The 15746-nt window shown below is 38.1% G+C and overlaps 1 protein-coding gene across 3 annotated transcripts in view; it reads left to right on the forward strand.

Moving 5' to 3' along the window:
• The first annotated feature begins 10363 nt into the window (after positions 1 to 10363).
• Positions 10364 to 15746, forward strand: part of LOC120716918 (phospholipid-transporting ATPase ABCA1-like) — a 35248-nt gene continuing 29865 nt past the window's right edge. Inside the window, exons 1-3 of one of the 3 annotated variants that reach the window (XM_040004626.1) lie at positions 10364 to 10551; positions 14331 to 14439; positions 15611 to 15704. In XM_040004626.1, the coding sequence (XP_039860560.1) occupies positions 14374 to 14439; positions 15611 to 15704 (160 nt within the window). In that variant the 5' untranslated portion in view covers positions 10364 to 10551; positions 14331 to 14373. Of the gene's footprint in view, positions 10552 to 12218; positions 13975 to 14330; positions 14440 to 15610; positions 15705 to 15746 lie in introns of those variants that run through there. The other 2 variants (XM_040004624.1, XM_040004625.1) reach the window with 2 other exon arrangements.

Genomic DNA, 15746 nt, shown 5'->3' on the forward strand with positions numbered 1-15746 from the left:
GCTTGCTGATTTTGTGAGGAGTTTTCAGTGAGTGCAGCTGCGGTTAAGATATCCATTGAGATAAAATCAAATCACATATAAATGTGTTCACAATAAACATCCTTAAATTCTCACACATACGCATACACATATTTAAACCTTTTCTTGTTGCTTTTTTGGTGTCAGACTATAAACATGTCCTTCTCATGACTAAAGTTGGGTGTTTTAACATAGAAGAAACCCTCAGTAGCCATACCAGAAACTACAGTTGTCCACTTTTCACTTGTCACTTTGTCACTATATGAAGTTAATGCTATATTTTTCCCATGCTTTTATTTCAAAGGTCAAGACTTAACTTTTCACACCCTTCAAAAGGGCCTTTGATATCATTTTAGAGATGATTAAACAAAGTATAAACAAGCTGTGAAGCCAATAAGCTTATTATAAGCTTCATCATAGCTGGATTTGTTGCAGAGATGTTATAATGGGAACCAAAAAATAGAACATTTTATAATTGTGCATGGATCTATTTGTACAGTTGGTCCCAAAAGCTGAAACACTTGTTTACCACTTGCTTAGAAATGCTTGCTTAGAAATAAAGCAGGACATAGGGCACATAACAGAATACAAATTAGTTTGGGGTCATGACTTGTGAGAATACATTCTTTCAGATGGTTCCCAGAAAAAAAAATCAAAAATCTGAAACCCAGTGGAACAACAACAACAACAACAGGCTCATTCAACAACTGCAAATATGTAGTTCGTCCCCAGTGGAGTGAAAGAGCTTCATTGCAGCTACATGGAAAATCATTATTCAGTGTGTGAGTTACTGGTCATGAGTTTATGCAATAAATCAACAAAGAGACAAAATAAAGGAAAACAATGCAGTTTGCATTTTTGTCGCTAAGATTTTGAGATATTTAATAGCAACTGATAATAGCCCACATGATCAAAAAACAACAACATACGCACAAGAAAGCAGCTCAGTGACCACAGTGTACTCAACACAAAATTTGTACGGTCACCCAAAGCTTACTTATGTGCTTTCCTGGTGATTTTTTTTCTTTAGATCTTTAAATTACAATACAGAAAAGTTTATTTATTCCTTTGACTCTGTCATAGGTCATGGATTCAAAGCTGTGATCCTTTCTCGACCCTTTCTTGTGATTTAAAACCCCCGGTCCTCTTAGAACTTCTTGCCACATTAGAGCCAATTAAATCTGATTTATTACTTATCCAGTGAAGCACGGATTGACCTCGCAGCATATATAGTTCATTCTGAGCTGAGCTTGTGTCAGTTTCTGCTGTTGATGTGACCTGGTTGGATCCACAACACACAACTTGTTTAAAAAGGAAACAAACAGCAACGATTTTGAGATTTAATCTTAAATTATCTGCAGCTACGGATCTTTATATAAGTGTTGAAGTGTGGCAATGAAAATAAAAACAAACATGATAAGTGAACTATTAACATGTCATTAGTTGACAGATGAAAAGCCTCTTTGTTTATGATTATGAAACAGGAAAAAGGAAAGGGAAACAAAACTGTTCTAAAACTATCCGGTATAACTGACTCCACGTTAAATGATACTGTAAGTTTAAGAAATGTAAACTTAGTATCTGTGTCCTGTTCAGATTTAAAACATGCTTTAAGTGATAAATTATTCAAGCGTCTTCGCTGCTGTATTTATGCCCAGTAACCATTTCCAGTAGTCTCGGCGTCTTTATTGTTCTCATCCGTCGGCTAAGCAGTGACATCATTCCCCTTTCACCCAGTTCTCCGGCGGCTGCAGTGCGAGGTAACTTGCGGTCAAACCGCGATGCGTTCAAATGCCATTCTTAACCTCCGAAAACCGTAAGAATAAAGATGGAAAAAGAAATAGAAAAAGAAATATGTCTGTCCCTTGTTGGGCCTTTAAAAAATATTTAAATGAATAACATACACAATAAATATGATAAATATACATATTGTAACACAAAAGTCAAACACAAAAAATATCACAGGGCACAGACTGCAGTAGAATAAAGTACCATTTTTTAATTTTTTTTTTTTTTTTTAATAACTCCAGCCAGCCTCCTGCTTTAGGCAATGATTAAAGGCAATGACTTCCACACTGATGTTATATTCCATTAATGATGTCCACAGATAAATCGCTAGTACCTTCATCTAGATGTAGATACTAGCACACATCTTTAACGTGGGCTCATTTTTCCAGATAGGCTAAATATGTATGTCTGCTGACATCTGACAAATATGAATTTAAAGACTACGCTGATTGTGTTATGCATGTGTCTTTAGGCCATTCTGCATTTTTCACTTCCTGAGAAGAGAGGAAGGTAAACTGCATTCTGTGGAGCACTTAAGGAACAGTGACACTTGCTGCCATAATCATAAATGATAATGCCCTACACGAATGCCAGACAATAAAACACAATAGTCCGGAATTTAGACAAGTGGGGGAAAGAACCTCATTATTATGTTTATGTTACTAATGTTTTAGTCAATCAAATTTCCCACAGCTCCTTAATGTTACATAAGATGTCTACGTTGCATGCAGGGAGTCGGTATAACAGAACTCCTGAATACGGGAGTCATTTTTGTAGACTGCTGCACAGTTAGGAGAAAGGTGTCCTATTGTACTTAGACCAATTCAATGTTATCTGTGACAATCATTAGATAAATATATGCAAATATAAGAAAAAATAATAATAAACTCCCGTGTCGTGTTTATCTCGCCGCATTGCTTAGTGCAAAAGACCACGGGTGTAATGTGGCACTGACACATGCAGTTTTAGGGCAGTAATTTCTTTAAAGCACAGCAAACAGATGTGACACATTTTTGCGATGCGGAGTTAAATTTAGGTGATATGTACACCACCCCCTCCTACTCTGCTTTTCTCCATCATTCTCTGTGCCGAGGTTACTATCGGACAAACCTCCCTTCCTCCACTGCCGGGGTTACTATCGGACAAAATCATCCTCCTTCTCCTCCTGTTCTTCTTCATTTTCATCCTGACCTGTTTTATTCCTGTTTTTCTGGACCCGCATATTTTTCAAGCATAGGTACTCCTTAAAAATTACGATATGTTTCTCCAAGGACGACAATTTACGAGCTGCACGGCTGAAAGTGAAACATGTTGCATGTTAATTAAATCCTGCAAAAAGAGAGAGACCCGGGTTACTATCGGTCAACCCGAAAACGAGGAAGCTGAGACACATTTGGTCCCTTATTCAAAAACGAAACAAAGAAACTATTCATTAACTGAGACAAAGACACATTAAAATATTTACTCACAAAAATAGGAGATGAAAAAATCAGTAGATATGCTTTCAGTTGCATAAGCGAGAGAATCAACAAGCTGTATTTTAATGGAAACCCACATTCAGAAACCCAGAATAAAAACTGCCTGCAAGAAATTCTTGAGAAGTCCTTATTGAAGAGATTATGGCTTCTTCACCTCATCACTCAGGTCAACCTTGACATAGGAGCCTTGTTCCCCTGTTAAGTCCATGTCCTTCTCTTTGTGTTTTTCACATTTTAGACACAAGTAAGTGTCTCAGATAACAAGCTTTATATGATGATTGTGTTGTGTTTTTTGAAACAGCAAACTACACCAGTGACACTGATATGTTTTGTTTTCAAAGAAGGCTTTAGTCCCGTGTAATAATAACTATGGTCTTTCTCAATGGTTTCAAGGTTTTAACCAGTTAATTAAATTAATCATTTTCAATGCCTTTTCTAAAGAGACTGACTAGATGTGCACCATAACTGTGGACCCTTATTATTATCTCAGAGTTTCCATCACAGTATCTGTGCAAATTGCGCTTTAGCACAAACAAGGCTGCTAACATTGGCTTGATTTCTTAGTCACAATGAGTCACAATAAGAAAAAGTATTTTCTGGCATATTTCCCTTCCATCACTTTTTCACATTTTCAGTGGGAAGTACAAAAATGCTATGACAATGACATTTAGGAAAAATAAGAAGTCACAGTGTCTGGTTTCAGAGTATTTTAAGACAGCAAGAATAAGAGGAATAAAACTGACTCAAAAATCACACAGCAAAATCTAAACGGTGCACACGAGTACAACATTTTCAGCTCTGCCCAGTCCAGAGGGATAGTTGGAGATGCCTGTTTTCATTAGAGTGAGGTAGGAGGATTGAGAAACTGTGTGATGTAAAGTTAGTTTCATGAAAACTGATCAGAATATCTGTCGTTCCTGTGAAGTGTTCTTCACTTCATTTATTGCAATTATATGTAAAGGGTTGGTGTCTTTATTACCACTGACTGGAGAACAATAGTTTGCCATGGCTGGCACAGTGTGAGTTCGCTTACTTGATCACAATACTTCAAGCTCTTGGGAAATTAATGTGCTTTTGGAATCTCTTCTAATTCAGACTTGTGACCACATGAAGATATGACCGTTGGCTTGGATCATTCAAATGTTCTTTATTGGTAAAAAAATAGTTAGTTAGTTACCTTTGTACTGGTGATATATATACATTATTGGGTTGCCAGCTCACCAATGTATGCTATTGTAATTTCAAGACACATTCCTCTACAAATGCTGTATCATTAACTCTTACTTTTCTTGACAGTGCATTTATTAAACTGTTTTTGAACATTAGAAATTCATTAGTCTTTATGTGTGAGAATTCTGGTTTATTGATATGGAAAACAAACTTTGCAAGAAAATGGGGGGTGGGGGTTATCATTTTGGCCCCTCGGTGGGCTACAGAGTTCAACAAGGACCAATTTTGTCCCCAATAGTTTTTAATCTGCATGTTTATGAATTATCAAAGCCATTCAGAGCCTATAACACTAAGTGCATAGTTGGTAATATTATGTATGCAGATGATCTTATGGTATTTAGTCCTAGTAGTCTCTCATTCTTCACACGTTCTGCTTATGGTGTGGAAAACAGTATAGAAATACAGAGAAACAGACACAATGCCAGAACACTGCACAATGATTTGTAGAAACAAGGAGGACGAATATCAAAGATTTTCAAGTTTAAATAATCAGATAATAATCTTACTGTCTGTAATAAGGTTAAATATCTTAGACGTCTTTCTGCAGATCAAATGACCAACAATGATGATATTTAAAAGCAATGTCGGATGATGTATACACGAACAAACATCCTCTTACATACGGGGAGTGCAGAATTATTAGGCAAATGAGTATTTTGTCCACATCATCCTCTTCATGCATGTTGTCTTACTCCAAGCTGTATAGGCTCGAAAGCCTACTACCAATTAAGCATATTAGGTGATGTGCATCTCTGTAATGAGAAGGGGTGTGGTCTAATGACATCAACACCCTATATCAGGTGTGCATAATTATTAGGCAACGTCCTTTCCTTTGGCAAAATGGGTCAAAAGAAGGACTTGACATGCTCAGAAAAGTCAAAAATATTGAGATATCTTGCAGAGGGATGCAGCAGTCTCAAAATTGCAAAGCTTCTGAAGCGTGATCATCAAACAATCAAGCGTTTCATTCAAAATAGTCAACAGGGTCGCAAGAAGCGTGTGGAAAAACCAAGGCGCAAAATAACTGCCCACTGAACTGAGAAAAGTCAAGCGTGCAGCTGCCAAGATGCCACTTGCCACCAGTTTGGCCATATTTCAGAGCTGCAACATCACTGGAGTGCCCAAAAGCACAAGGTGTGCAATACTCAGAGACATGGCCAAGGTAAGAAAGGCTGAAAGACGACCACCACTGAACAAGACACACAAGCTGAAACGTCAAGACTGGGCCAAGAAATATCTTAAGACTGGTTTTTCTAAGGTTTTATGGACTGATGAAATGAGAGTGAGTCTTGATGGGCCAGATGGATGGGCCCGTGGCTGGATTGGTAAAGGGCAGAGAGCTCCAGTCCGACTCAGACGCCAGCAAGGTGGAGGTGGAGTACTGGTTTGGGCTGGTATCATCAAAGATGAGCTTGTGGGGCCTTTTCGGGTTGAGGATGGAGTCAAGCTCAACTCCCAGTCCTACTGCCAGTTTCTGGAAGACACCTTCTTCAAGCAGTGGTACAGGAAGAAGTCTGCATCCTTCAAGAAAAACATGATTTTCATGCAGGACAATGCTCCATCACACGCGTCCAAGTACTCCACAGCGTGGCTGGCAAGAAAGGGTATAAAAGAAGGAAAAACTAATGACATGGCCTCCTTGTTCACCTGATCTGAACCCCATTGAGAACCTGTGGTCCATCATCAAATGTGAGATTTACAAGGAGGGAAAACGGTACACCTCTCTGAACAGTGTCTGGGAGGCTGTGGTTGCTGCTGCACGCAATGTTGATGGTGAACAGATCAAAACACTGACAGAATCCATGGATGGCAGGCTTTTGAGTGTCCTTGCAAAGAAAGGTGGCTATATTGGTCGCTGGTTTGTTTTTGTTTTGTTTTTGAATGTCAGAAATGTATATTTGTGAATGTGGAGATGTTATATTGGTTTCACTGGTAAAAATAAATAATTGAAATGGGTATATATTTGTTTTTTGTTAAGTTGCCTAATAATTATGCACAGTAATAGTCACCTGCACACACAGATATCCCCCTAAAATAGCTAAAACTAAAAACAAACTAAAATCTACTTCCAAAAACATTCAGCTTTGATATTAATGAGTTTTTTGGGTTCATTGAGAACATGGTTGTTGTTCAATAATAAAATTATTCTTCAAAAATACAACTTGCCTAATAATTCTGCACTCCCTGTAAATTGAATGCATGTACAGACAGAGTGAAGATCTGTCTAGAGAATATTGCTCTATATGGCTCATCTGTGAATGAATCATAGGAGAATGAGTTTACAGAAACTTCATGTAGCTTATGAAGTATGAAGAACTTTGAATGCTCAGGTAAATTGGAAAAGCACTATATAAGAACCAGTCCGCTTACCATTTAGTTTATAATGAGGCTCATATGGTGATTTGGGTGTCTCAAACATTGTGGTGTATGATTTGTTTTGTTTCAATGGAATAAATAAAGTAGAAGATTATTGTTGGTTTCACTCAAGATTACTTTGGATAGCCAAAGAAAATGGACAATTATTGGAAATATCAGTTTTGAGAAAAACACTTGCTGTGGTTGGACTCTCATTTTAATGCAGACACATGTTTTTAAAAACTATGGAAACTTGAGCAAGGTTTTGCTATATTTTTTACATTTTTTTACACAACAGAACTGTGTCACAATGTGTCTCTTTATGGATAAAATAAGCTGTTTTCAATAAAGAGATTACACATCTTACATTTTATTTCAGTTCCCTTTGTTTCAAAGAGAAAAGAAACAATGATTTATCCAGAGAACTTAAAGTGTGCAGCTCAGTCAAAAGCTAACTGAAAGACTAATTACCTTAGTGTTTGTGTACGCTGCCTTCAGTTCAGCACTGACTGAGTTAACAAAACGTAAACACAGACTCTGATGAAACAATGAACTGTCCAGAGATGTTACAGTAAACTGAGAAGGAGACATGCATCTTAGGATCCACTTGGCTTTGTCAGACAAGCGTTTGTTTTGTCTTTAAGTACTCTGAGAGCTTTCATTTAGATCTCTGTAATGCCTGCTGGGTGAGTTCTGTAGCCCAGAAGCAGTTTAAATTGTCCCTAGTTAGTCCAAAGTCTTCAGATAAAATAAACAGCTAAACAGGTTATTGTATAACTCAGTCAATTAATTACTGTTTTTGCATGACCTAGATAACTGTGATCCATCTTCACCGATTCACAAAATTCTGGAGATTCTGTAACTGATTACTGTGACAGACAGGAGATGGTGCTTTAATTTCACCCCATGTTTAGAGAACAGTTATAGTTATATAGTTAGTTAAATAGAGGTTTATAATGTTTTTTTTATTTTTTAAAGCTGAGTAATATGAAGTTTGCAAGATCACAAAGGACGATAAGACTCTGGACAGATTCTGCAGTTCATTTAGTCAGAATTCATTGCAGTATATCAAAGGACATGTCATTGCCAGATGATTGTCATGTTCTTTGTACATCAGAGAATCTGTGTAATACATCATGCACCCATCTTGCAGCTTTTCTCAAACATCAACAAAGGCTTACCAGTAAACAAATAGAATCAGTGTTGGAGGGGATTGCTGGTCTTTATCCCTTTGATACAGACCAGAGAGAGAGAGAGAGAGAGAGAGAGAGAGAGAGAGAGAGAGAGAGAGAGAGAGAGAGAGAGAGAGAGAGAGGTCCAAACTTTTATCTTGCAAAAACTTGACAGTAGTGGTGCTTAATTTGTCAAAAGATGTTTTTTTTCTTACAGCAGAAGTTGTTGCCAATTGTCACTGACGTTGTGGACATGCAAAGGTTTTAGAGTTGGACAGCAGAGCTATCCAGTTATCCATATTTAACCACACTTAGCAAGTTGACAAAGGTTTTGGGGCTAGTGAGCAGGCAAAGTAATAGTGATAGTGTTCTCTCATTAGAATAGATTATAACAATTTTTCTTGATTCTTGAAGGCATTGGTTATTAGCATTTCATTAAAGAGCCTGAGTTTACAGATTCTTACAGATTCTGTTAAGATTAAACAGAATCTACAAGAATTTCTGTTTTTGCTTCTCTTTACATTCAAAGAAAAAGAACATTTAAAAAGTGATGATGTGAAAGTTGTTGTTTTTTGTAAACTTGGGCACAGTCATTGATCAAAGTGAAAGTGATGGCCAGATAGACGCATATGAATGACCAGCAGCAACTTGTGGCAGCTATAATTAAACTTTTGAGATTAGTCAAGTTACACAAGTTATTAAATATTAACATTGTTCAGTCAGTCAGTAAGTTATGAACAGGCCACATTAAACATATCTGACCACAGTGCAATACAAAGCAAAGAATTACAAATAAAAGCTTCCTAGTTTCAGAGTTTGGTGAAAGACATCAAAACTCAAACTCATCTCGAAGGGGATTCTGCTGGATTGCATCTCTTTGAAGTGGATCTATTTACTTAGCCCAGCAATGTTATCCCAGCTGACTGTGATAGCACTGCTGCAGCTCTGAAAGAGGATAATCTCATTTCTTATCCAAATCACTACAGCACATAGTTGCTGTACAGCATCTACTGTTTATTGTGCATTACTGCATCACTCCACGTGACCTGGAGTGGTCTTAGCCTGCCGTGATCTGAGTTTAGGTTTGAAGGATGAAAGCAGCAATTAGAAATGAAGCAATGACAAGCTAACATCCATGCGCTTTCTAAGCCGCTTATCCTTTTCAGGGTCACAGAGGGCCGGAGCCTATCTGTGCGCACATTGGCCAGGAGGCAGAATACACATATACAGATAGAGCCACATTAATACTCACCTATAGTATTGCTTTTCAGGAAGAATACAAGTGTACAGTTTGTTGACTGAACATCCAGTATTTTTGCAACTCCCTTGTTTATCTACAGGACCTTTTGAAATAGAAACTGTTCTGTGTTTGTATAGGCCTTTTAAACATTCATTCTCTAAATTATCAATATATCCATGCCCATTACCCACACAACATATGGATATGGAAATGTTATATTTACAGAATCTAATAGATGCATATATTGTGTTCTACATTTTTACGATTATGTTGTATACGAGATCGCGGATACAAGCGGCAGAAATGAGCTTTCTCCGAAGGGTGGCTGGCCTCTCCCTTAGAGATAGGGTGAGAAGTTCGGCCATCCGGGAGGGGCTCAGAGTAGAGCAGCTGCTGCTCCACATCGAAAGGAGCCAGCTGAGGTGGTTCGGGCATCTGACAAGGATGCCCCCTGGGCGCCTCCTGGGTGAGGTGTTCCAGGCATGTCCCACCGGGAGGAGGCCCCGGGGCAGACCCAGGACACGCTGGAGAGATTATATCTCTCGGCTGGCCTGGGAACGCCTTGGTATTCCCCCGGATAAGCTGGAGGAGGTGGCTGGGGAGAGGGAGGTCTGGGCCTCTTTGCTTAGGCTGCTGCCCCCGCGACCCGGCCCCGGATAAAGCGGATGAAGATGGATGGATGGATGGATGGTTGTATACCTAATATCATTTTAAATTTCTTGAACTCAATCCACTGTGCATAATTTTACTTAAATTATCAAGAGAAAGAGATAATAACGCATTATTATTATTATTATTATTATTGTTGTTGTTATTATTATTATTATTATTATTATTATTATTATTATTATTATTATTATTATTATTGAATGGATATAGAACAATGGTCAGTAATCTGATTAAGTCTAAAAGAAGTGTTGTTGCTAATTGAATTTTTCCATGAATCATCCACTTATTGAAAAGCGGCACAGTGCACAGAGGCGCGCGAGTGTCGCTGGCCCTTTAAGACATGTTTTGCCTCCGCACGTGCTTTCCTTATATGGGAGCAGCAACAAACGGTGACCGTTAGTTACCTCTGCTGCTGCTCTTCTCTGCTCCGCATCGAGCTGCGCTATAAAACCCTGGCGGACAAGAAAAAAACATTTTGTCAGCCAGTGAGAGAGAGAGCAACGGTGCACCGTAACAACTGAGGAGAACATTTTATTCAACCTTTGAACGAAGGATTTCAATTTATGAGAAGGAGTGGATATAAACACCGTGCAGGATACAGGTCGGTGATTTGGAAGCGCAGTTTTGACTTTTGTGAGAAACTGTGCGTTTCTTTGTTTAACAAAGAGTGTGAGAATATCTCTTTTAAAGAAAAAAATTCATATTACTATTTATGAAGACGTTGTCATCTTAATATTCTCAGTCCGCGTGAGTGAAAATGTAGTTTTCTTCTTTGATGAAAATTTATATTGTTTAATTATTGGCTAATTATTAGTCGACGTTTTTGCATTAACGTCGCGGAGTTAACCAGTGACGTTAACGTGCCTCAATAGACACTTTAAGTTTAAGTCAGTACTGTTGGGTTTTTTTTTTAAGTACAAGTGAATGCATTTTTTCTTTCCTTATTTTTTGCTCTTTTGTGGCGCAAGTGTCTTATGTGGTGTTTAAAAAAAAGCGATGTCAAGGTAGCTATAGTCAAGTACAGGACTTCCGGTGAGGTATACCAAAAATAAAAGGCAGTTTGTTGCAATGTCCTCTTTTGCAAACCCTTAAAGAAAAACTAAAGACGTAAAAAAAACCAAAAAAAATATCTACATTCTTCCTCAATTAACGCAAATCCACGACAGAGCGCTTTGCATGGTAACAGTTGTATGTATAGGTGGTCTTTGTTACATCGATATTTTGTCGTCCCATTTGTTGCCTCTTAATGCTGAAGGTTTGCTCACCCTACTTCTGCCTTCACTTTGGCTTACTTGATGCTGCTGCTGTGGGTCAGCGTCGCAAAGCTGATGACCGCCAGTAACCTCAGCTCAGTAACACAATGAAACAGAAGCACAAAACTCTCTGTCAGACGATGATTTGAAGTCTGCTATATCGTTGACATTTGGTTGTAGTGCAAAAGGTGGCCAATTTCAACTATGACTATTAACTATATGCTGCTTATAATTTCTTCCTTTATTTTAGTTTTTTGTTGTCAGTGAAAAAAAAGTCTTTTTCTTTTAAATCTATGTGTATGTGCGCAGTGGTGACGAGAATGTAGGGTTTTTTTTATGTGCAGCTATGTACGCAGTGATGACGAGATGCATTACTGTAGGTTGTTTTTTTCATTCGTGATTTAGGGAAGCATAAACGCGTCTTTCCAGTAAAGCATCGACGATTTTATATTTCTTTTTTTCTTAATATCGAAAACGCTCTCTTTAAAAACTCTGAGTGATTTGTCAGGTGTTTTACACAAAGCAAGACAATGAAGTCAAGGGGGGAAAATCATGTGTGAGAGTGATATAACACGTGAGCGAGGATTGATGGTAAACAAGTATTAAAAATAACATTTTTTGTGTGTCTACCACTAGAGGCGCATTGGCTCTGCACTGTACGGGCTTCTCATCACTAAGCAGAACCGCTCGTGTCTCTCTGTATGCGACGCATTTCCACCACGTCGTGTCTCAGAATCATACAAATCCCGGAGGGTGGACTGATCGATAATGATTTATCGGGATGTCATGTTGAGCTGGTTGTATTATTGGAGAAAATATAGATAGAATTAAAGGTAAATGAATGCAAAGGTTTGTAATTGGCAATAAGGACGCAAACGAGGGGTTCAGTTGAGGGGAAGGGGGGGGGGGGCAGTTACAGAACAATACATTTTGCCAGTAAAAAGACAAAACATATGTTTTTCTTTTTAAATCCCATGTATTTAGTAGAAAAGAATAGTGACATCTATTCACTGTGTGTGTTAAATGACGAAATGCATAGAAAGAATGCATTGTATGCATAGTTCACCATCTGCTACAGCACCATTGCTGTCTCTGATATGGTAATAAACATGGTGTTCTCCGCATTCACCATCAGCTGTGATAAAACACAAGATCGTGCTGATTATGTTTTTTTGTCTTCGGGGTTTTCAGAATTCTCCCCCACATCCTCAGTGAATGGTCATCACAAATGGTCAACAGCGTTAAAATAATAACGAAAAATCAGACAGCTGATGTTTTGATTTTAGTTTTGTTTTTTCAGTGAAGAGGCTCTCAACATGTCAGTTCCAGGTATCTTACATTGTTTCTCTGAAACTGTTATATATGCCCCGGAGTTCTGTTATTAAAATAAGTGACTCATGGAGAAAACAGATGTAGGAGTACAGCTGAATAAGGACAGGGGTTAGAGTATTGTTTGCTGTTCCCAAAGTTCATGTTAGTTTTTAATTGCGACATTTAATGCATTTAAGTGGATTTACTGATTACTTATAAATTCGCTGCAAAACACCTGAGAATGTGGTTAGATTGACTAAAATGTTATTTGCTTGAAATAGCAAAAATGCGGTGTAAAACCATAGAGAAGTGTATGAATGGCTTAATAAGGACAAGGTTTTTCAGCCCACAGGCAGATCAGTTAAGATCGCGTTTCAACATCACCCTGTCCTTGACATTGTTATTTTGTCATCCTGCTCTTTGTGAAATCCAGCCAGCTTTTCTCTGTATAAAGGACTTCTGCGTAATAAACAGCACAGCATTAATTCTCCCACCAAAAATAATCCAACTTCATCACCAATAAAACCATCAAATCTGAAAATACATAAAGTGCATTACTGTTAATAGTTTTTGAGCTCAGTGAAATGTTGAGATGTCAGGAATGAGCCCTTATACTATTTTTGATATGTCATGCTACAACGTCTTCCTCTCTAACTGCAGTTAACATCAAGTAAAATAGATTTCAGTGACCTTAATTAATAATTGTATCAGCCTTGAGCAGCAGGGACTCTTAAGTTCTTTATTAAAGAGTTTTTATGTTAACTTTTGATCACCAGGAGAACAAATTTACTGACTAATTCTTGATAATGCCGTGTTTCAGATTTCCAAGGCTTTCTTGTTTTAATTATTCACATTGATTAATTTTCTATCATCAGTTGTTCCTGGTATTAAAAAAAAGAAACTGAAATAAAACTATAAGTGACTGTATAGGTAGTCTCATTAGATCACGTTGCATAAAACACATCTGAGCAAATATCCAAGGACTTTTCGAGCTGCAGATAGAGCAAACAAATAGGCAGGGAAAGGTTTCCACCCACGCAGATTTTCACAAGCATTTGAAAGAAACTCAGATTAATCAGTGGATTATTTTGTTTTAAACAATCGGAATAAATGGGTTTACGGTGATAACTTTAACTTTTAAACGAGACGCAGTATTGTGTGCGATACTGAGTGTTAACAGGATGAATTTTATTTTGTGATTAAAGAAAAGAAGGGATTGGAGGGGTAGGGGGGTGGTAGCTAACAACTCGTACCAGATGACGAATTTGCCCCCCACCCACCCAGTCATTCTCCCAGAAGAAGCGTCACTTAACTTTGGTACAGACGGGGCTACATGAAGTGGACCTGAGTTTGCAGGGTTTAGCACCCTTCCTCAGTCAGTAGAGTTGGCTTCATTTGTCGACTGTAGCGATACTTTCGGCTTGGCTCTGAGTTTCAGATTGAAACAGTTTGTTAAATAGGTGAATGTTTTTGCCATCATTATTATTTTTTGATTTCTTGTTTCTATGTTCATGGCCTACTGTCACATGACGAGGCCGAGTTTACAGCCATATTCGGTAGAAATGCGTGATCTTGGTAATCATGGTTTTGCTAATGTAACATGTAACAACTTTCTGTTCTGGTTTTTTTTTTTTTTTTTTGTGCGTCAGTGGGGTATATTTTTTGTCATCCGTGTCTTTATCCACAGGGAATAGAGGTTTAGTTAGTCAGTTAGCTGACTTTGTTTAATTAGTGGACTTATCACGCAGAGCAGATTGTTATTGATGAGTCCTGTATACAGTGTTTGATCCTCTTTCTTGTCTGTGTGGATTCACAGTGAGGAGCAGGAGCGTGCTCAGTGAGGTTGGGAAGACGGCAACATGGCAGTCTCCACTCAGCTGGGTTTACTGCTTTGGAAGAACTTCACCTACCGACGGAGACAGACTGTAAGTAGCAGTGTAGCTCAATTGACTGATTAATCCTGTATTTGGGTATTTGTTTTATCTGTTTGTCGTGACTCTTAAAATGTTTTCCTATTTATCAGTGTTTCACTAAACCAATTTTTTGGGGGGTTAAATACCTTTTATTCAGTACCCACAAGGAAATTGTGTACCTTTTATTTTTCTTCTTTCAGTTTGGTTTTATCGTTGCTATAATTTCCTACTATTGCCCATGGTATTGTTCGTCACAAAAAAGACAGATCCATCGTTTATGATTTCCCAGCAATGCTTTGTCTCACTTTTTAGTTGGCTTACTTTAAATGTGATCTTTGAATGTGATCTTCCAATGCCACATGCCTAGTCATAAAAGCATTGCAGAAGCTTGTTTATACGGGTTATTGCATTGCATAGCCCAATGCAATGGCAACAGTGTAATTGTCCTTTGTGCCACTTGGAAAGAAAAGTGCTGCTGTTTACTGTGAATCGGTTGAAGACAGCTTGATGACACAATTATGTGTCAGATCCATTATCCAGTTACTCTTGTGTTGGTTGATGCCTACACACTCAAAGTTATGTAAATGAAATTCAGTTCCCAAGTGTTGAATAGTATTCCATTATAAATGGAGAGGCTTCTCTGTGTACAGTTAAGCCATTTGTCCATCAAGTCGAAAATGCTGCTCAAAGTGACGGCTTAGCTGCGTGACTTTCGGTCCAATTATTTGCAACAATGGGATACAGTACATTTTCTGAGACGTTGGCTTTGTTCTTTATCCCTACATTGTATGTCTAGCATGCTGTTAAAGCCTGTGTCAAAAGCAGATGAAGCGAGGAAGCCATATGGAGCAGATGGACAAACCCACAGTCCTTAAATCCAGCAGATCTCTCTGTCTCACTCCGTCTCCTCTTATTAACCCATATACTTTACTTTAGAGTCATGCTGGGATTAATGTTTGAAGAGCAACAGCTGATAGCCCCTTTCCTCACGCACTTGATATTTTTCTGTCTTAAAGCAGTAGAAATACCCTTAGATGAACTGTAAATACACAAACACACAAAAGCAAAGTAAAAAATAGATTACCCATTGTTTTGGGATGATTAACTTATTTTTTCACATGAAGATTGTAAAGCCTGCTTTCTTTTCATTGATTAAGCTTTGTCATCATCCATTGTCTCTTAGATCCAGTTGCTGATTGAGATCGTCTGGCCCCTGTTCATCTTTTTCATCCTGATATCAGTCCGAATATATTATCCACCCTATGAACAACATGAATGTAAGTGTTGTTAAAAGCATCATCTTAAAAATTTCTGCAAGT

The sequence above is a fragment of the Simochromis diagramma genome, unplaced genomic scaffold (genome assembly GCF_900408965.1).
Source record: "Simochromis diagramma unplaced genomic scaffold, fSimDia1.1 OVJJ01000487.1, whole genome shotgun sequence".
NCBI lineage: Eukaryota > Metazoa > Chordata > Actinopteri > Cichliformes > Cichlidae > Simochromis > Simochromis diagramma.